General features: G+C 29.1%; 2 protein-coding genes and 1 long non-coding RNA gene across 4 annotated transcripts; 2 read left to right on the top strand and 1 right to left on the bottom strand.

Moving 5' to 3' along the window:
• Positions 1 to 52: 52 nt before the first annotated feature.
• Npl4 (nuclear protein localization 4) lies at positions 53 to 16,643 on the bottom strand. 2 transcript variants are annotated; one of them, XM_015516095.2, is made up of 11 exons: positions 16,487 to 16,643; positions 15,911 to 15,991; positions 15,346 to 15,707; positions 15,143 to 15,280; positions 14,953 to 15,076; positions 14,695 to 14,874; positions 14,472 to 14,609; positions 14,257 to 14,404; positions 13,653 to 13,813; positions 710 to 1,000; positions 53 to 650 (listed from the first exon to the last, which is right to left on the bottom strand). In XM_015516095.2, exons 1-11 carry the CDS (start codon positions 16,499 to 16,501, stop codon positions 396 to 398), a joined length of 1,893 nt encoding a protein of 630 aa, XP_015371581.2. In that variant the 5' UTR covers positions 16,502 to 16,643; the 3' UTR covers positions 53 to 395. The 2 variants fall into 2 exon arrangements, with proteins under 2 accessions (XP_015371581.2, XP_015371573.2); XM_015516087.2 differs by lacking the exon at positions 16,487 to 16,643 and adding an exon at positions 16,432 to 16,476.
• Positions 2,429 to 4,569, top strand: LOC149058789 (uncharacterized). Its single transcript, XR_016190609.1, has 2 exons — positions 2,429 to 3,396; positions 4,223 to 4,569. It is a non-coding gene; the product is annotated as an uncharacterized LOC149058789 (long non-coding RNA).
• Positions 6,671 to 10,490, top strand: LOC107172348 (uncharacterized). Its single transcript, XM_089221616.1, has 4 exons — positions 6,671 to 7,473; positions 8,507 to 8,806; positions 8,877 to 9,026; positions 9,095 to 10,490. The coding sequence occupies exons 2-4, from the start codon at positions 8,507 to 8,509 to the stop codon at positions 10,271 to 10,273; spliced, it is 1,629 nt and encodes a 542-aa protein (XP_089077742.1). The 5' UTR covers positions 6,671 to 7,473; the 3' UTR covers positions 10,274 to 10,490.
• Positions 16,644 to 16,735: the final 92 nt, after the last annotated feature.

A 16,735-nucleotide genomic window follows, 5' to 3' on the forward strand; every position in this document is an offset into this window, starting at 1 on the left:
ATATTGTATTGCATACATTTAGAGATTAACTTTGTTAAGAAATTAAGTCATATTTTTTTTACTTTGGTATAAACTTTATTGTTTTCAATTTTTATATTAAGAAAAATCAATTAAAATTAAATACCAGTACAATAAACATAAAAATTACAATAAATTTCTATCGAAATTAAAAAACTTAATTAAAATTGGAAATCGTTTTTACCTTGGGGTAATCCGCCAGTTTTTTGTATTTTTATACACTTAAATTTTTATGCTCTATACAACGAAACAAAATTCATTAAATAATATTACCTGTGTTAATTAGTTTTTTTCAATATAATAAACAATGCATAAAAAAATATTTTTATATATAATTATATTTACTGTGAATGAGATATATGTTTGTTATAAAACAGTTAGTTGATACCCCTGGGCAATCTGCATATATCACATGATTGCCGATCAGAATTATTCATGAAGGTGCAATGCATGCATGTCCACGATTCAGTCTGAGCAGATGCAAAACCATTACCTACATGACCCGATACAGCAGAATCTGAAGTATTACTGATCAATTGCTCGAGTGTTGCCCACACGTCGGATCTAGACCATTCAATCACTGCTTGTTTGTTATTAGTTTTTATTGCTTCTAACAGTGGAGCCATGGAATCCTGAAAAAAATATCTTATTAGGTACAAGAATATTCATAAACATTAAGAAAACAAATTACCTTCATGGGCAGCATATCCATTGTAGCAATATATAATAGTAAATGAAAATCGGAAATCGACTCATAGAATTGTAATGGAGTAAATTGTCTTAAATATTTGCATAATGAATCAAAGTCTTGAAAATGTCCATCGATTAATCTGTTTTCAACAGGGAATTTTGTGAAATCTTTATTCGATGTAAATGTATTCAGTGGAGTTAAGGGTGTTGAAGCTGGTACATCTAACAACAAATACTCCACAGGTAATGGACGGGCTAATTTAGACACTTCATTCCCATAACTGTCTTTTTCCTAATAAAAACACAAATAAAATAAATATGTTAGATGAATGATGAATCAAAATTCATAAGTTCTTGACATATTTTTTAAAAACCTGACTTCTTATTTTGTAAAGAAAGGTTTACCCCCTAAAATTCAATTAAATCTCGACCTATGGCTGTATATCAAAAACATTCATATTTTTTTTTATTAGAAGTATTATGCATTATGCTTGAATATTACTATTTTTCCATGTGCCACTATTATGTAGTAAATAATTACAATAAAAATAAAAAATGCTTATATTTAGTTAGTATTGTGTAGGTAGGTATAGAGTATTTTTAATAGTTAACACCATTGGGGTATAATATAATCATCGTATGGTGAGTAGTTGGTACTAAATCGGGGGGTTTTTTTTTTATTAATATTTTAATTCAAATTCAAAGGTCTGCTATATAGTTTTATAAATAGATTTAACATTGAGTAATTGGTGATTGTAAGCTGAGCCCAAGGTACAGGTGAACCTAAAATCATACATGTAAACTGCACCTGGGTAAACTTTTAAAATTAGGTATATTTTGGAAAATTAAACTAATTCACTAAATTGCAATCTTTAATTTGTTACATTTATATCATAAAATTAAATTAAAAATTAAATATAATTTTAAAAAGTACAATATTAGGAAAAAAAAACTTATTGTTGATACATATTCATCAATTGGAGTTTGATCACTGTTATAAAATAACAAGATTAATAAAAAGAAAAACAATTAGATTTTTCTAAACTTCAGTTACTATAATCCTATCTATAATGTATTTATATTTAGCTTTATTCTTTACTTAAAAAAATATTTACTGTCTTTCTTCTTGGTTAATATTTCATGTATATTTTTTTCTTCTTATTAACTATATTGTAAGTACTGAACCCAAATTCTTAATCCCCACCACAAGCTTTATGTTTATAGGGGAGTTTGCAGCTTGTATAATTTGTTACTTCTTTTGTAATTTGTTTTATACAAGAAATTAATATATATTATTATATTATTATTAATTAAAAAAGTACCCAATAATAGTGACATTAATAAGTCAAAAGGTTTATATATTTTACAAATGAGCCATAGCGGCACAGCCCATTAATTTTATATTATTAGAACAGAAAGTAATAATTAGTTAATGTACAAGGTCTAATAACAGATAAAACTGACTTTTGAAATAACTTTTGTTCCAATTAATATTTTTTATTTTTGTTCATTAAGTAACCCTAGCGCTACATGTAAAATAAATTTATTTTAAATTTAAATTTAATAGCATTTTTTTTTTGGATAACTTGAAAATAGCCTATTTATGAATCAGATTATAAGAACAATTTTGTTGGTAAAAAGATTTATCTAAGTCAAGTAATTTATTTCTTAGAAATTTTTAAAATTTAATATTTTTTTGGTTTAATTAATTTGGAGTGTAATAATTTTTTTTTAAATATGATTTTTCAGAATTTGCTGACATGAGTATATTTCTTAAATTATTTACTTATCATATATAGTTTATTTGTAGGCCAATCTCCGGGTAGTAAAATGTAAACAAAGTTTATCAATAACCTCCCCAATAATGCCAGTAATGACAATGAGTTATTCTACAAAAATAGAAAATAGTGTTAAATACTGATAGAGTAGGTATGAGATGTATGAGTTTTGTAGAACACCGGAAGTCCAATGAAGTGAATGATGAATATTATATAAGCTTTGAAATATGAACATGTAAACTATCATAGTATGGACTACGGAATACGATATTATAATATACAAACCTAGTATTTAAAAATATATGTGTTTAAATTGAAATCCGTGTGACAAAATATGTCAACAATTCGGTGAATACGGGGGTTCACATCTCTCACGTGATTACAGATTTTCGAAGAAGGATTTTTTTTGTATCAATTATTCAAGCCACCATAATAATATATAATAGGTATATTATAATGGAACACACCCGGGGGTAAAAGCACCAATAATAACACCTATGTATAAAAACGACTGAAGAGTTGAATACTCAAGGCTCGAGACTCGAATAGTCGAATGTCAAGCATATAATGAATACAAAGAATCGTGAATTCGTTACACTCTTATTATAACGTATCTTGGCCAGTGTTTTTTTTTTTTTTTAAGTAACACAATATATATTCCAACAGCATTAACAGTGCCTAACTTAACCAACAATGAGATTTTTCAAATGGACGGAACACACATCCATACACCGTATAAACCGTATAAATATAAAATTAAAAAAAGGTTACTCTCTTGCAGCTATAACAACAACTACGTTTGGTTTGATCGTCACGAGCATTCCACTGGAAGACCCGACGAAAACTGCACTATTCTATGAGGGTTATCGCACGCCTACGAAGCAAGGGTTGTCTACCGTCGTGTCCGTGAGTAAGTTGACGGTAGCCAAACAATAATAAATTTATTATTAATAATAATAATACCAATATTATTATAAAAATATAACGTTCGATGTTTCTACCGGAACACGAAATAGGGTGGAATAAAAATATAACGCTCGGTGACGTCACTGGCCAAGGTCAGCGGCGGCCGAGGTATCCAACCCTCCGGACGGCGAATTACAATGATAATGATAATAATAATAATAATAATAATAATAATAATAGAAACAAACGTTTTCTCTGGACCAGCCCAAACTGGGGTCGGGTTGTGTCGCATGGCGTCGCTTGAAAAGTGTGGGAGGGAGATTTTGCGGCTGCGAGAAATTGGAAAGTGAACAACTGTGAAGTACGACGAGGTGCGCGTGTGCTGAAGTGCAACGGCGGTGTGCGGTAAGGGTTTAGGGGTCGATCCGATCCAGGAGATGGCGGGGAAGCACGGGGCAGGCAACGTTATCGTGGAGCGGGCGGCGTTTGTTGTGCTGGGTGGCGGTACATATTTGACCGTGAATTGCGGCCGGCCGAGTCGATGCAGCCATAACAACGCGACACGAAATACCGTAATACCGTACAATACTATCGACTCCGGCAGTTGGGTCGGTGTTCCGCTTTCGTAGTTTCGTCCCAAAACAACGATCGTAAATACATAATTTAAGGTTATTAGATGATAGTATTACTTAATAATATTCTTCGTAATCATCACGTTTAAAACTATAAATTGCAGGAGCGTATTTACTAGGATTTTATATAAAGGTGTTTTAATTTTATATTTAAATAATAAATATAACATTCATTCTACATATTTTGCATAAAAACAGCCAAGAAGGAGAAGAATTTCAACATCTAAAACACCCCGTGGCTTCGACACTGTTACATTGCATCATCGGCGTGAGCAAGATTTTTTTGTGCGGGATGAGTAGAATAATATTGGTAGGGACAACCCTTTCACAACTATTTTTTGTTTACAGTTTGTATAAAAAAAACCATTAAGGAACTACTCTACGGTGCAGTATAGGTATCGATCGTATGCACCTTGCCATTTTGCCAATGTAATATAATGTGTTAAATTACTTAAATTTGAAATCAACAATAAGTCATTGTATAGGTACAATTAAAAACAAAATATGTACGGAGATGACAAATTTTAGGTAACCTTTTTCAAAAATTATTTTAATAAATTAATAAAAATCTTAAAACTTAACAATATGTTAGTTTTTGTTTTTGTTTTTACCTATTAGTTTAAACTTTAAAGTATTAAGAAATGTCTTCTTTAAACCCATCAAAGTACTAACTAGAACCAGTAGAACAAACTTGCTAGTAGAAATATCCCTCAACATTAATAGAAAATGTTGCTGAGAAAATGAAAAAACAATTACAGATAATATTAAATAATTTATTGGGTAACAATATTGGTTACCAAAAACATTGATAATCTCTACTCAGGACTGTGATAATTGCATAGCGATTTATCGCTGAATAAAAATAAAAATAAACGAAATATAGTAATAATCTAATAGTCCATTAACGGATATTATACCTTTATGTCGACCAGCGTCCAGCATTAACAACTAACTTAGTTTATTATCAAAATGGCAACAAAATCCCATCAATTCAAAACAATATGATTAAATATTTATTTTTTAAAGAAATATAAAGTTTTTTTCTTCTAACACACAATACTAATAATATGTTATTGTTTATTGTTATTTACATGGATGCACAAGGTAATTTAAAATACACAAAATATGAAAAATAATGGTAGATAGTGCAAGCAATATTATATTATGTTAGTGGCTTAGTGCAGTAGGTAGTTTTATAAATTCTAATTGATCCTGCTGATACAGGTATTCCGAAATCCGGATAATACATAAGTACATAAGTACCATATTATTATCTTCTTAGGTATATTAATTTATTACATTCTTAAATTGTTCACATCAAAACGGAAGTTTTAAACCTCAGTAGGTAGCATGTTGGCACATATACTACATTAAGATTTATGGAAAATGGATATACGTTATGCGGAATGAAACAAAATCAAACGCCACCGTACAATAGTACTAAACGAATAATTTATTTTGTATTACGAAATTGCTGCCCGAAAGTTCAAACATGCAATAATAACTATTATTAATAAGCACACTATCGTCTCGTCGCCATCTAAAACACTCACCAATAATTGTCAATTGACGATGACAAGATATAACGTATCTCAAATAAATATTTACATTTTGTTACTTTAAATTTTACAAATTTACATTTATTGCTATCGTGACCGAGTTATAGCAATTTGATTTTATATATTATTTGCATAGGTGTAACAGATTATAAAATACGTAGTTGGTAATAATAATCCGTTATACCCGTGCAAATACCATAAAATCAAATTGCTATAACTCGGTCATTTTTTGACTTCGAAAAGAAATTCAACCACTAAAATTCATTTAAAAAAATACCAAAAAAAATAATTTGTGGTCAAAAATGGATCATGCTATTTAAAAAAAAATTGTTGTGCGCATGCGCAAAATCAACTGTTAAAAAAATAGTCTAATTATTTGTAAATGTGTATAATAAATGTTTATTAGTTAGCCGAAAAAGCAGAATTGAAATATATGAAGCCTACACATAGTTATTGAGTGTGTTTCCACTTATCGTGATCACACTGCATATTATATTATTAATATCGTTCTAACGGGTCTCATTCGTTTTCGACGAACAGCAAGTCGCAGCTGCAGTCGCCAGACGGACAGTCCGGCGACAGTTAAAACAGCATGTCAGCGTATGATTTTGTTATTGTTGCTATGTAACGCGATAAAGAAAAAACAAAGACGGGAAGGCGGACACGATTTTTCGTTTGACCTCCCACCCCACCCTTCCTACACAGACCGACACCACCACAACAACAACAACAACAACAACCGGTGGTGAGCCGGACGGCGACGAGGATGGAGGGTGTGTGTATTAACGTAAATAGTGTTACGGTAGACCGTGGTACGTCATGCACTGCCGACATGGCGCGGGTGAGTGAGGGTAGAGGGAGGGTTCGCCGGGACGGTTAGAAAACAACAACACGGCGGCGTGGAAAGAAGGAAGGAAAAAAAGACCCGAAACCTGGAGCCGGGCAGCGCGCTGCTAGTGAACTGCGTACTTCCGAAAAACCCGCGCGCGCGGGAGAGGGTTTGACACAAACACCGGGCCCGACGCTGCCGCCGCCGCCGCCAGTTTCCGTCAGTCGTATACGCACCGTCCGAAGCGATCGCCATGCAACACGGCGGCAGCAGTCGTCGATACCGTCGTAGAAGTGCTGGTAGTAGCTGTTGTTGTTGTGGTGGTCGTCGTTATTGTTATTGTTGGTTATTACCGAACGGTACGGCCGCCTGCAGTGCCGATATTGTCGTACGCGATTCGCGTGTAGTTGTGCACAGCAGAAAATCTACGATGGCCCACCGACAACGACGCCGCCCCGGTTTCCCTGCCGCTGCTGCGACAACAACGGCACCGTCGTCATCGTCGCGCCAAATAATCATATAAGATTTAAGGGCATAATTTAATATGAAAATATATATTATTATGTCAAATTAAATCGTATAACTATTATTACAATTGTAATTCGTAACACATAATCGTTCCGAACGTTGTCGCCGTCTGCCTTCAACGTACTTCCGTTCGTCGCCTTCCCGTCGTTTGTCGTCCGTTCGATACGCAACGAAATACATTATTCGATAATCGAATAACTTTTTTTTACTTTATCGCATATTTTGTCCATCGTGATATCATTATTACTATTAAAATTTTATTAAGTGCGCTTTCGCCGCTTTCGGTCAAATCGCGTCTGCCCGTCGTCGCCATTGATAAGTGCGCGAGGCGTTACTCGTAATTGGTATTTTTACGCGCTCTCTGCACGCGGAACGTACTTATCACAACGCACACGAGTTGTTGTTGTTGTTGTTTATTATTATTATTTTTATAAACCGTCGTCGAAATATTAAATATTTATTATTTATAATAATAATAAACTACATCGTAACACACGGCCGCTCATTATTTATAGTTCACATTGCACTAAAGTGTAAGTTGATTTCGTGTCTTCGCGCACGCCGCCATACGTGATATTTATTACGCATTAAATAATACCAATAGTAATAATAATAATGTCATATTTATAAAATAATGATTGGAGTTTGCTGGGGACCCGTTGGTGGACCACACGACATAGATCACCCAAAGAAACAAAATAAAACGCATTTAAATATTGCATGGTTGAGATATGAATCGTGCTAAATATTATTATTGACCACCCTTGACCTTCGTCACTCCGAGTACACAATAATAATACAATATTATACGTCATGCATAATATGATATAATTTTTCGTTTTTCGTAAGAATTGATAAATGAGATGCATTATCTGATCAAATGCTTTAAAAAAATCTTTTTAATGTAATCTATATTATAAATTTCGAGGTTAAAAATTCTTACATAGAAAGTACAGTATGTATTTTTTTAAATTTTATTAAAATCTTCAGCCTAAAAAAAAATATAATTTCTGATAACTTACTTAAATTTAAAGTAGGTACTTTACTACTTATATTTAATAAATTAAAAATAAAATCATTTTCAGTAAATATTACTTGACATACCTATAAATTGTTTATATTATTTAATAAAATAATTAATTAATTAATATTTAATCATAAAATAATAATAATATATTAATAGGTATAGCATCATTGATAAATATTTAATAATTAATTGAGTTGCTTTAGCCAAATTGATCCACACAATAATTTTATTTAGTTGTATTTAGTACTAGGTATTTTACTGCAGTATTGAATGACTTATTACCTATGCACATGTATCAAATTATGATACAAGTAGGTAGAATGGTTAATTTTGGAACTACAATGATAATTATAATTCTAAAATAATAACAAAAGGGTTAATTTATGTATCATATAGGTATGCATATTGTTGTACATTATTTTCTCGATTATTACTTAATTATAAATTATTCATATGGTACAGATACTTGTATTAAAAAATTTCTGTTATTTTTTTATTTAACTGTTATACCGAATACAGAAATAGTCTGTTTTTTATAGATGATGGATACGAAAAAAGATTTTGAATTTGAAGAACTTATTATATGTGGTTGTTGCAAGCAGAAATTCAATGAAACAGAATTTGTGCCAAAGGAACTTAGTTGTAAACATTGTTTTTGTTTGCAATGTGTTAAGACTACTATGCTCAAAGGATTGGAAGTGTATTGCATAAATTGTTGGAAGCGAACTGAATTAGATGAACAATCTCCAGAGACTCTGCGAACACAAAAATCTATTCTCAGTCTAATTAGACATCTGGCAAATGTTAAAGTCAATAAATCTGTTGATAAAGAACGAAAGGTTTGTTTTTAATATTGATTTTAAAAATGTTTATAGTTTAAAATATTTAGGTATTTTGTTTTCTTTTTAGGGGGAAAATTGTCATACACATGGAATGCCATTTTCATTTTGGTGTTACAATTGTCAACAGCTCTTGTGTCGAGCGTGTGGAACACAATCTGACCATATTGGACATTCTATAAAATCAAATAATGACGCACGTGACCATTTAATCAGCGAAGTAAGTATTATTTGTTATTTAAATTAAACATTTACTTATTTATAATCCATTATTATATTATATTAAAGGTTCAAGTTGAAACTATAGCTATTGCTAAACTGATGAGTGAAATTCAAAATTTATTTGGACACAAACGCCAATTTCTCTTGAGGGTTTTAGATGCCTGTAACACCCTGAAAACTCAAATTGAACTAGAGTTAAATAGTGGTTGGACTCAAAATACAAACGATTTATTACAGACCAATGAAACTTTAAATAGTATCAAACCATCAAATTTACGTACAGACGACTTATATGATTTACAATTATATTTAAATCGGCTGGAACAAGTGAAGCAAAAAGTACAAAATAAATACTCTGAACAATTTGCACATGGCCAATTAGAAGATATTATATCTTCAACTAACTTGTTAGATTTTGGTATGATCAAACAATCGTTGTCTTCATTACAGTCCATGGCTTTAGAATCATATAAGTCTGCAGATGTGGCTAATCCAAATACTCATATTTTTTTCTTAGCTAACTATTGTACTGCACAATTGTTTACAAGATATGTACTACCTAAACATGTCACACAACTTGTAAATGGACCAGAGTTTGCAAAAAATTCTCCTGGAAATTCGTCAACCACTCAATACACAACATCTCTATCCTCAATATCATCAAATGAACCAGTACTGATAACATCACAAAATAGTCCACCACCAGCTATTTTGAATAATGTACCTTCAATACGAAGTGTTAATACTTTTCCCATGTTTTACTTTAATATTGAAGTAAATGGGACATCATTTGGTCGTTTAGTCATTGAAACTCGTCCAGATATAGCACCAAAAATGTCAAAGAATTTTGAAGTATTAACTGTTGGAGATACAAGTGGTTGTTCGTATAAAGGCTGCTCAATATTTCAATGTTGGGATGGAGAATCTGTGATTACTGGTGATTTTGAGTTAAATAATGGTCGTGGTGGCAAATCAATATATGAAGAAGGTTACTTTATGCCTGATGATACTAAGTTTCCAGCAGTTCGAGGAGCTGTAGGAATGCGCCGTACTCAAAAACGCCATGATAATATGGGTATGGTTGGATCACAATTTCGTATTATTCTACAAGAAATGCGCGGGTTCACAGCCATTTTCGGTCATGTGGTAGATGGTATTGATCTCGTTGAAAAAATGGCGTCGTTTGGAGACCAAACTGGCAAACCGTCCAAGACATTTGTCATATCTAGTTGTGGTAAAGTCTAACATAAACCTCTTTTAGTGTAAAATTAAAATAAATAATCGATCAAGTAGTTTATAGAAGCAATTGAACGTTTATGTGTATTTTTGTAATCCATTATCAAAGGTTTCGACAAATTTATTTTTAAATCCAAACCGTATAATAGTTTTAAATAATAATATTAATTATATCCCATATGTATTAAAATGTATCAAATAATATAATGGCGTTTTTAAAATTTAAGTTGCGCACAGTGAATTACTCATGTTATTATTTTTTGAAATGTGTACTATCATATCTTAACTATATTTCTTTTCTTACAGATATGCATAAGTTATATATTTAAAGTTTAAAATAGTATTATAAAATGTTTGACCACAAACATAAATGTTTGTGATTTTCAATTACAATGTTTTTACATTTTATTACTGTACAAAGATCAATCAAAGTTGATCTAATTATTGTTAAAGTTGAGGTAAAAATAAAAATAAAAAATATCAATATTTATAATTTGAAGACAGATAATTCCACAAATTCTCAACACCAGAAATAAATTATTTTGTAATATATTCCAATAGTAAACAGTATTTTTAAAATTTTAATTGAGAAATAGTTAATTATTTACTCTTAAAACTAGTTAAATTTTTGTTTAAATAAAATGGTCTCATAAATGTTTATTAATGTATATTCAATGTTCATTTTATTTTTTTATTTTAACTAAGCATGATTGAGTTTTTGAAAATGTTTTATTCATCACGAGAAAAGTTTGTTTTATTTTATTACACCAAATAATTGTTACAAAATAAGTGAACAGAATTCTACAATATAAATGTACACATTATATGTTGATGGGTTAGGTTAGTATTATTAATTGGAACAATAAATTATGTACATTATGACATATTCATACATGAATAATTTTATATCATTTTGGAGTCACCATCATGAACTTGTGAACAACAATAAATATATTTTTGATGGGATTTATAATTTCTATTTGACAGTTAAAAATCTTTATTGATAATATTTTATAGTAGATCATTTCATCTCAATTCAGAGAGTATAAAAAAATCAGTTTTAAAAATTGTTAAATATTTTTAGATTATTTGATAAGTAGAATTAAATAATGTTTTATCTCAGATTAGATTATAAATATCCAAATTTAATAAATGTACTAATACTCCTATAGGACATCCAAATTTTATAAAATAGATAATTATTTTAACATTTAACTTGGAAATACCTGCATCAAAAACTGTATATTCAATACTTGAATTACAGTTAAAAGATTTAAAAAAGTGTTTGTAGCTATAATTAAAAAAAAAAAAATTAAGCAACAGGAGTTGATTGGATAGTTTGCCTTACAACAAGGCAAATCATTATATTATTATGAAAACTGATTATAAAATAATCTATATTATTTTATAAAAATTAAAAAAACCAAAGAACATACCTTGGTTCTGAAATGTTCTTAAAAATGATCAAGAAATTAAATTCTGTATTATATATGTATAAGATCTTTAAGAATTTCTGTATGAGACTGCAATATTATTAAAAGGACTATACACCTGCATGTGTTGTTTCTATCTTGCAAAATAAATGTAAAACATTTCGAAAACTTCTTTGCGATGGATAAAACCACTAAAGCCGTAATCCAATATAAACAACTAAATTTTCACACTATAAAGAAGAGAATATTTACTATGTAACTGTTGTTTTAAATTTTTTGATATCAAAAATAAATAAAGTTCTTATTGTTTAAGAATTCGTTACTTTTGAATTTACAAACTTGGATAATTTTTTTATTTAGTTCTGATATTGAAAAATAAAAACAGCATTGCATTGTAAATATTCTCCTCTTAGAGTGTGATAATTTGTTGTCTTAGCTTGAGTGATTCTTCCACATGCAAAACAGTTTTCGTTATTCTTACAATGGTAAGATGAAAACAACACAAGCGGGTGTAGTGTCTTTTTAAGCAATTGCTACACTTTGGAGTAAGCTATTTACATAATTAAGAACTATAGATAGTTCCATTTTTTTATTTAGAATATGAAAACTTCTTTAAGTTGGGTAGCTTAAAAATTCAAATACATTTTTTTGGTTTGGGGAGGAGGAATTAAGCATGATAACACCATTGGATAGATAAAATGACATATTTTTTTATTGCAATGAGCTATTAATTACCATCTATACAACTTAACGATAATCCATCATAACTGAAAGTTAGTTATTTATTTTTTTTAAATGTTATCAATTAACAATTCTAAATTAATCAAGATCACATTCCAACATAAAAAATTAACTTTAAATAATTCAAATCGCCAAATTGTATTTAACAGTTGTTACTCGCATGTCTCTATCATGCAAACGCTTAACATAAAAAATATATGAGATTATAATCACAGTTTATTTATAGTTAATACATTACAGAAAATGTACTAATTATTGGTATTGGAGAGAAGAAGAAAAATTAAAGTAATAATTCAATTATTTTTAAGTTACATGAGTTTGAAAAAAATGAATTATTTAAGTACTTATTTTATTTTAAACAAGTTTTAAAAAAACCGCCTGATCATAGAATATTTCTATGAAAGTTTGATAATATAAAATTATAAACAAACTGTGTATGTGTTATGTTATATATCTGTAAGATACAGAAAACACACACAGATACGACATCTTATTATCATTTAATTAAATATCATTATATCTTCATTTATTTCTATTTAGAAAGTATACTGATGTATTTTTGTTTACATAAAATTACATTAATAAATTCACTCCATGCTTTGCATCTTGCATTCTAGGTCATCAAATCTTATGTCTTAATATAATATTCTAAAGAAACTGTGTATATATTACTGTAGTCTGTGACTATCAGGCATCAATGACAGATTAGCAACAATTACAATGGATAATATGCTGGAGTGAGTATGTGATGAACTAATGAATTTGACTTTAAATTAGTGTTGCTCCGTTGCTTGTGAGATTAAGGGAACCCACATCAGAAAGATAGATATGAATCTACCAGAAACTGAACAACATACCTATAATATTTTTTATTTCATTTATCAATGATGACTAAAAAACTTAAAATATATAAAAAAAACACTGATAACCATATAGAATACCCTGTATATTTATTTCCTAAAATTAAAATAATATTATGAGTAATGTAACTTATAAAGTATAAATTAAATTTGCGCCTTGATCTTTATGAAATAAGATTTTAGTTACTATTATTTTTAGCCATAACGTTTTCTAAAATATATTGTTTTTATAACATATATTCTAGTTTACTAAAATGTCTTTAAGTGTAATAATGAACTAATGTTTTAAATAGAAAATATTAAACTAAATTATACAATTAATTTAAAACAATTTTTGGACATTATTAAACATACCTTATAGTAGACGTCAGGCACATATTGTTTGTCCGAAGATTCTCGAACAAACCCCAATTCGGGTACATCCTTGGTTGGTACCAAACAATTATCTTTAACTAAAGCCATACACTGATTAGATACACTATAGCCTTCCATGTGTACTTGACATTTTTCATCTCCTGTAAACCACAAATAAATAAATAAGAATAAAAAATCATGTATTAGCTATTATAATTACTATCCAAAATTATCATAAATGCAAACACTGTGAAATTCACATAAACAACTTATAAAATTAATATTTCAATAGTTAATAATAAAAAAATGACATAAAATATCAACTCAATTTTAAATTGGCAATAAAAATACTGGATGGAAATATTTATAATAAACACTGAAATATAATTGTGTTTTCAGATTATAAATTTATATGACAAACTGTTAGAATTATCACATAATACTTAAGTACATAAAAATGTAATTGCAATTTTTCTACAAATAGTAAGTTTATGAAAAAAACTTGAGACTTGTAAAAATTATCATAAATTAGTAACTACTTTAAAAACATTTAACAACTGGACTCATATAAATTATAATTACATTATTTATCTTATATACATACCCGTAACACAGACAGTGACAAATTTTGAACCAAAATATCCATTGGAAGCATAACGGCAAGGATTTGGATGTAAATTTTGAAAATATCCAGCCATTATACATTCTTGAGCAGATAAAAAATGACTTTTTATGTTTCTAACATATTTTACCTAAGTTAATTAAAAATTGTAGAATACAATAAAGTAATAGTAAGAAATACACGATAAATACTCATACAGTTCCATTTTGCATGTCTTCAGTTAAAAGATCAGTAAAAATCCAACCAACAGACGTAAGTCCTAAGCATCTGGCCAATTCGTTAACTATATCTTGTTTTTCATCAGGCAATAATTTAACATGATCTCTTGAACTTTCCTAAAACATTAAGTGTGTGTTATGAATTGAACAGAAAAAAAATAAGTAGTTACATAATTTTCTTTTAAAACATGATTATATTTACTTGAGGTGGTTCATAAATTGCTGCAACTACAGCTCTTATACCAAGCGGTATATCAGGATGTATTTCATACCGCCCATACAAAAATCCAATACGTTGATGTCCTGTAATTCTCCAATAATTCAAAAAACGTTCTACCAACTCCGAGTTTTCGAACATAACATTGTCAACATGCCTATAGGTCTACCAAAATCAAGTTATCAATAAAATCAATACAAATAATAAAATAGTTCCCAAAAATGTACTTATTTTATTTTTTACCTGTCTGTTTAATGTAATAGCTGATGGTTGACATTTTGAACATATACCTTTTGGCCATGGTAAATGTCCAGCACAGCCTTCTTTTATCCGACAACTTATATTTTCTAATAGTAAAAATTTTCCTCTAAAAGTATAAATTTAATTTAATTAAATGATTTGTACAATTTAAAAAAAAAAATAGTTAAATTACTTTGCTATTCCAGCAGTCATTTTCCTTAAGTATGAATGAAAAGATAAATGCTTCATATTTTGTGTTTTTAAATATTCCTCATCGTATGGTTCTAAAGGTGAACAATGGACACAGCATCCATTATCTCCATGACGGCAACTAAAAATATATTTCATTATTACTAAGTTTATTAAGCAGTAATATGAATGTATGATATTATTTACTATTTTTTGTCTTTGAGACGTTTAATTTTTCCATCTAATTTCCATAGTTGTTTATCTACTTCATCTTCTTCGACTTGACTTGGTGATCCTGAATTTTTTTTTCCATTTGATGGTAGTGATGTAGTGGATCCTGGTGTAGACACAACTGATGAAGAACGACTTCCATTAGCAGAATCTGTATTTGACGGGCCAGGAATTGCCCATATATTATCTGGATCTAATGGACACAAGTATATCTTATCCCCATGTTTCAGATTTAAGTTGCTCAAGTATACACTTCTAGATGATTTAATTTCGTTTTTACGGTTTCGATCATTAAATAATGTGAAACCATAGTTTGTAAGGGAAAATACATTGTACACCTGTAAAAAAGTTGAAAATTATATTAGAAAATTAATTTTCTGAAATAGTGTTGAATGCACAATCGATGTTACTATAAAAATCTATTCTAATACTTCACATTTTAAACCAAAGGTTCTTAAATTTTATAAATTTCACTATTTTTAAAATATTAAATTTAAATCTTATAAAAAAGATAAATATTTCAATATATATAATTTAATACTTTTTCAAATAAATTATAACTTGATTCCGTAGGAGAAACTTGTACTCTTTTTGTTCCATCTGGAGATTCTACACGTAATACCTGGAAAAATGTTCAACTTTCAAATATATAAATTTATAAAATAATTGCTTTCCTAGGTAATTACTCCTGTACGTCTTAGGTTATCTAACAACTTGAATATCCAAAGTTATAAACCAATTTATTAAGAAAAGGATTAAATCATCTGTATGACAAATAAAGAATAATCTGGGAATAGTTTTAAATTGTAATAGGTAATTGTTGTTGAATTAAATCTTAATAGAAAAAAAAAAATACAACCGAAATGTGATACATTTAATGTTTAAGTCTATTAAAGAGTAATGTGAATAAAATAGAAATTAGACAATATTTGATGTATCAGAAAATTAAATTATCAATAAATCATAATCTAATTGGAATTTAAAAAGTAAATATTTGAAAACAAGTTAAATACTCCATGACACAGCACCTTTATATGAAAAAAAAAGGATAATAATATTTACCTTGTATAACAATAGAAAAATGTAACTCATGATATTTAGACATTTAGATACTCACTATTTGTCCTGCCATTTCCCTGCAGTAAAGTTGCGATGATCGCGACTGAATGAATCAAAATGAACGCATCTGTTCCTCATAGAAACAAGGGAAAATTCAAAGAAAATTTTCGATATCAGAAGTGTTATCGATTCTACCAACTAACTATTACGTGTACAGTGCAGGGTCTAAAAATCGAAATTACGTTAAACTTATTCGATTATTTTTCATATGAATTTATTAAATGATTTTTAATAATTTATATACCAT

The sequence above is a fragment of the Diuraphis noxia genome, unplaced genomic scaffold (genome assembly GCF_037042655.1).
Source record: "Diuraphis noxia isolate RWA-SAM2 unplaced genomic scaffold, SU_Dnox_SAM2 contig0002, whole genome shotgun sequence".
Taxonomy (NCBI): domain Eukaryota; kingdom Metazoa; phylum Arthropoda; class Insecta; order Hemiptera; family Aphididae; genus Diuraphis; species Diuraphis noxia.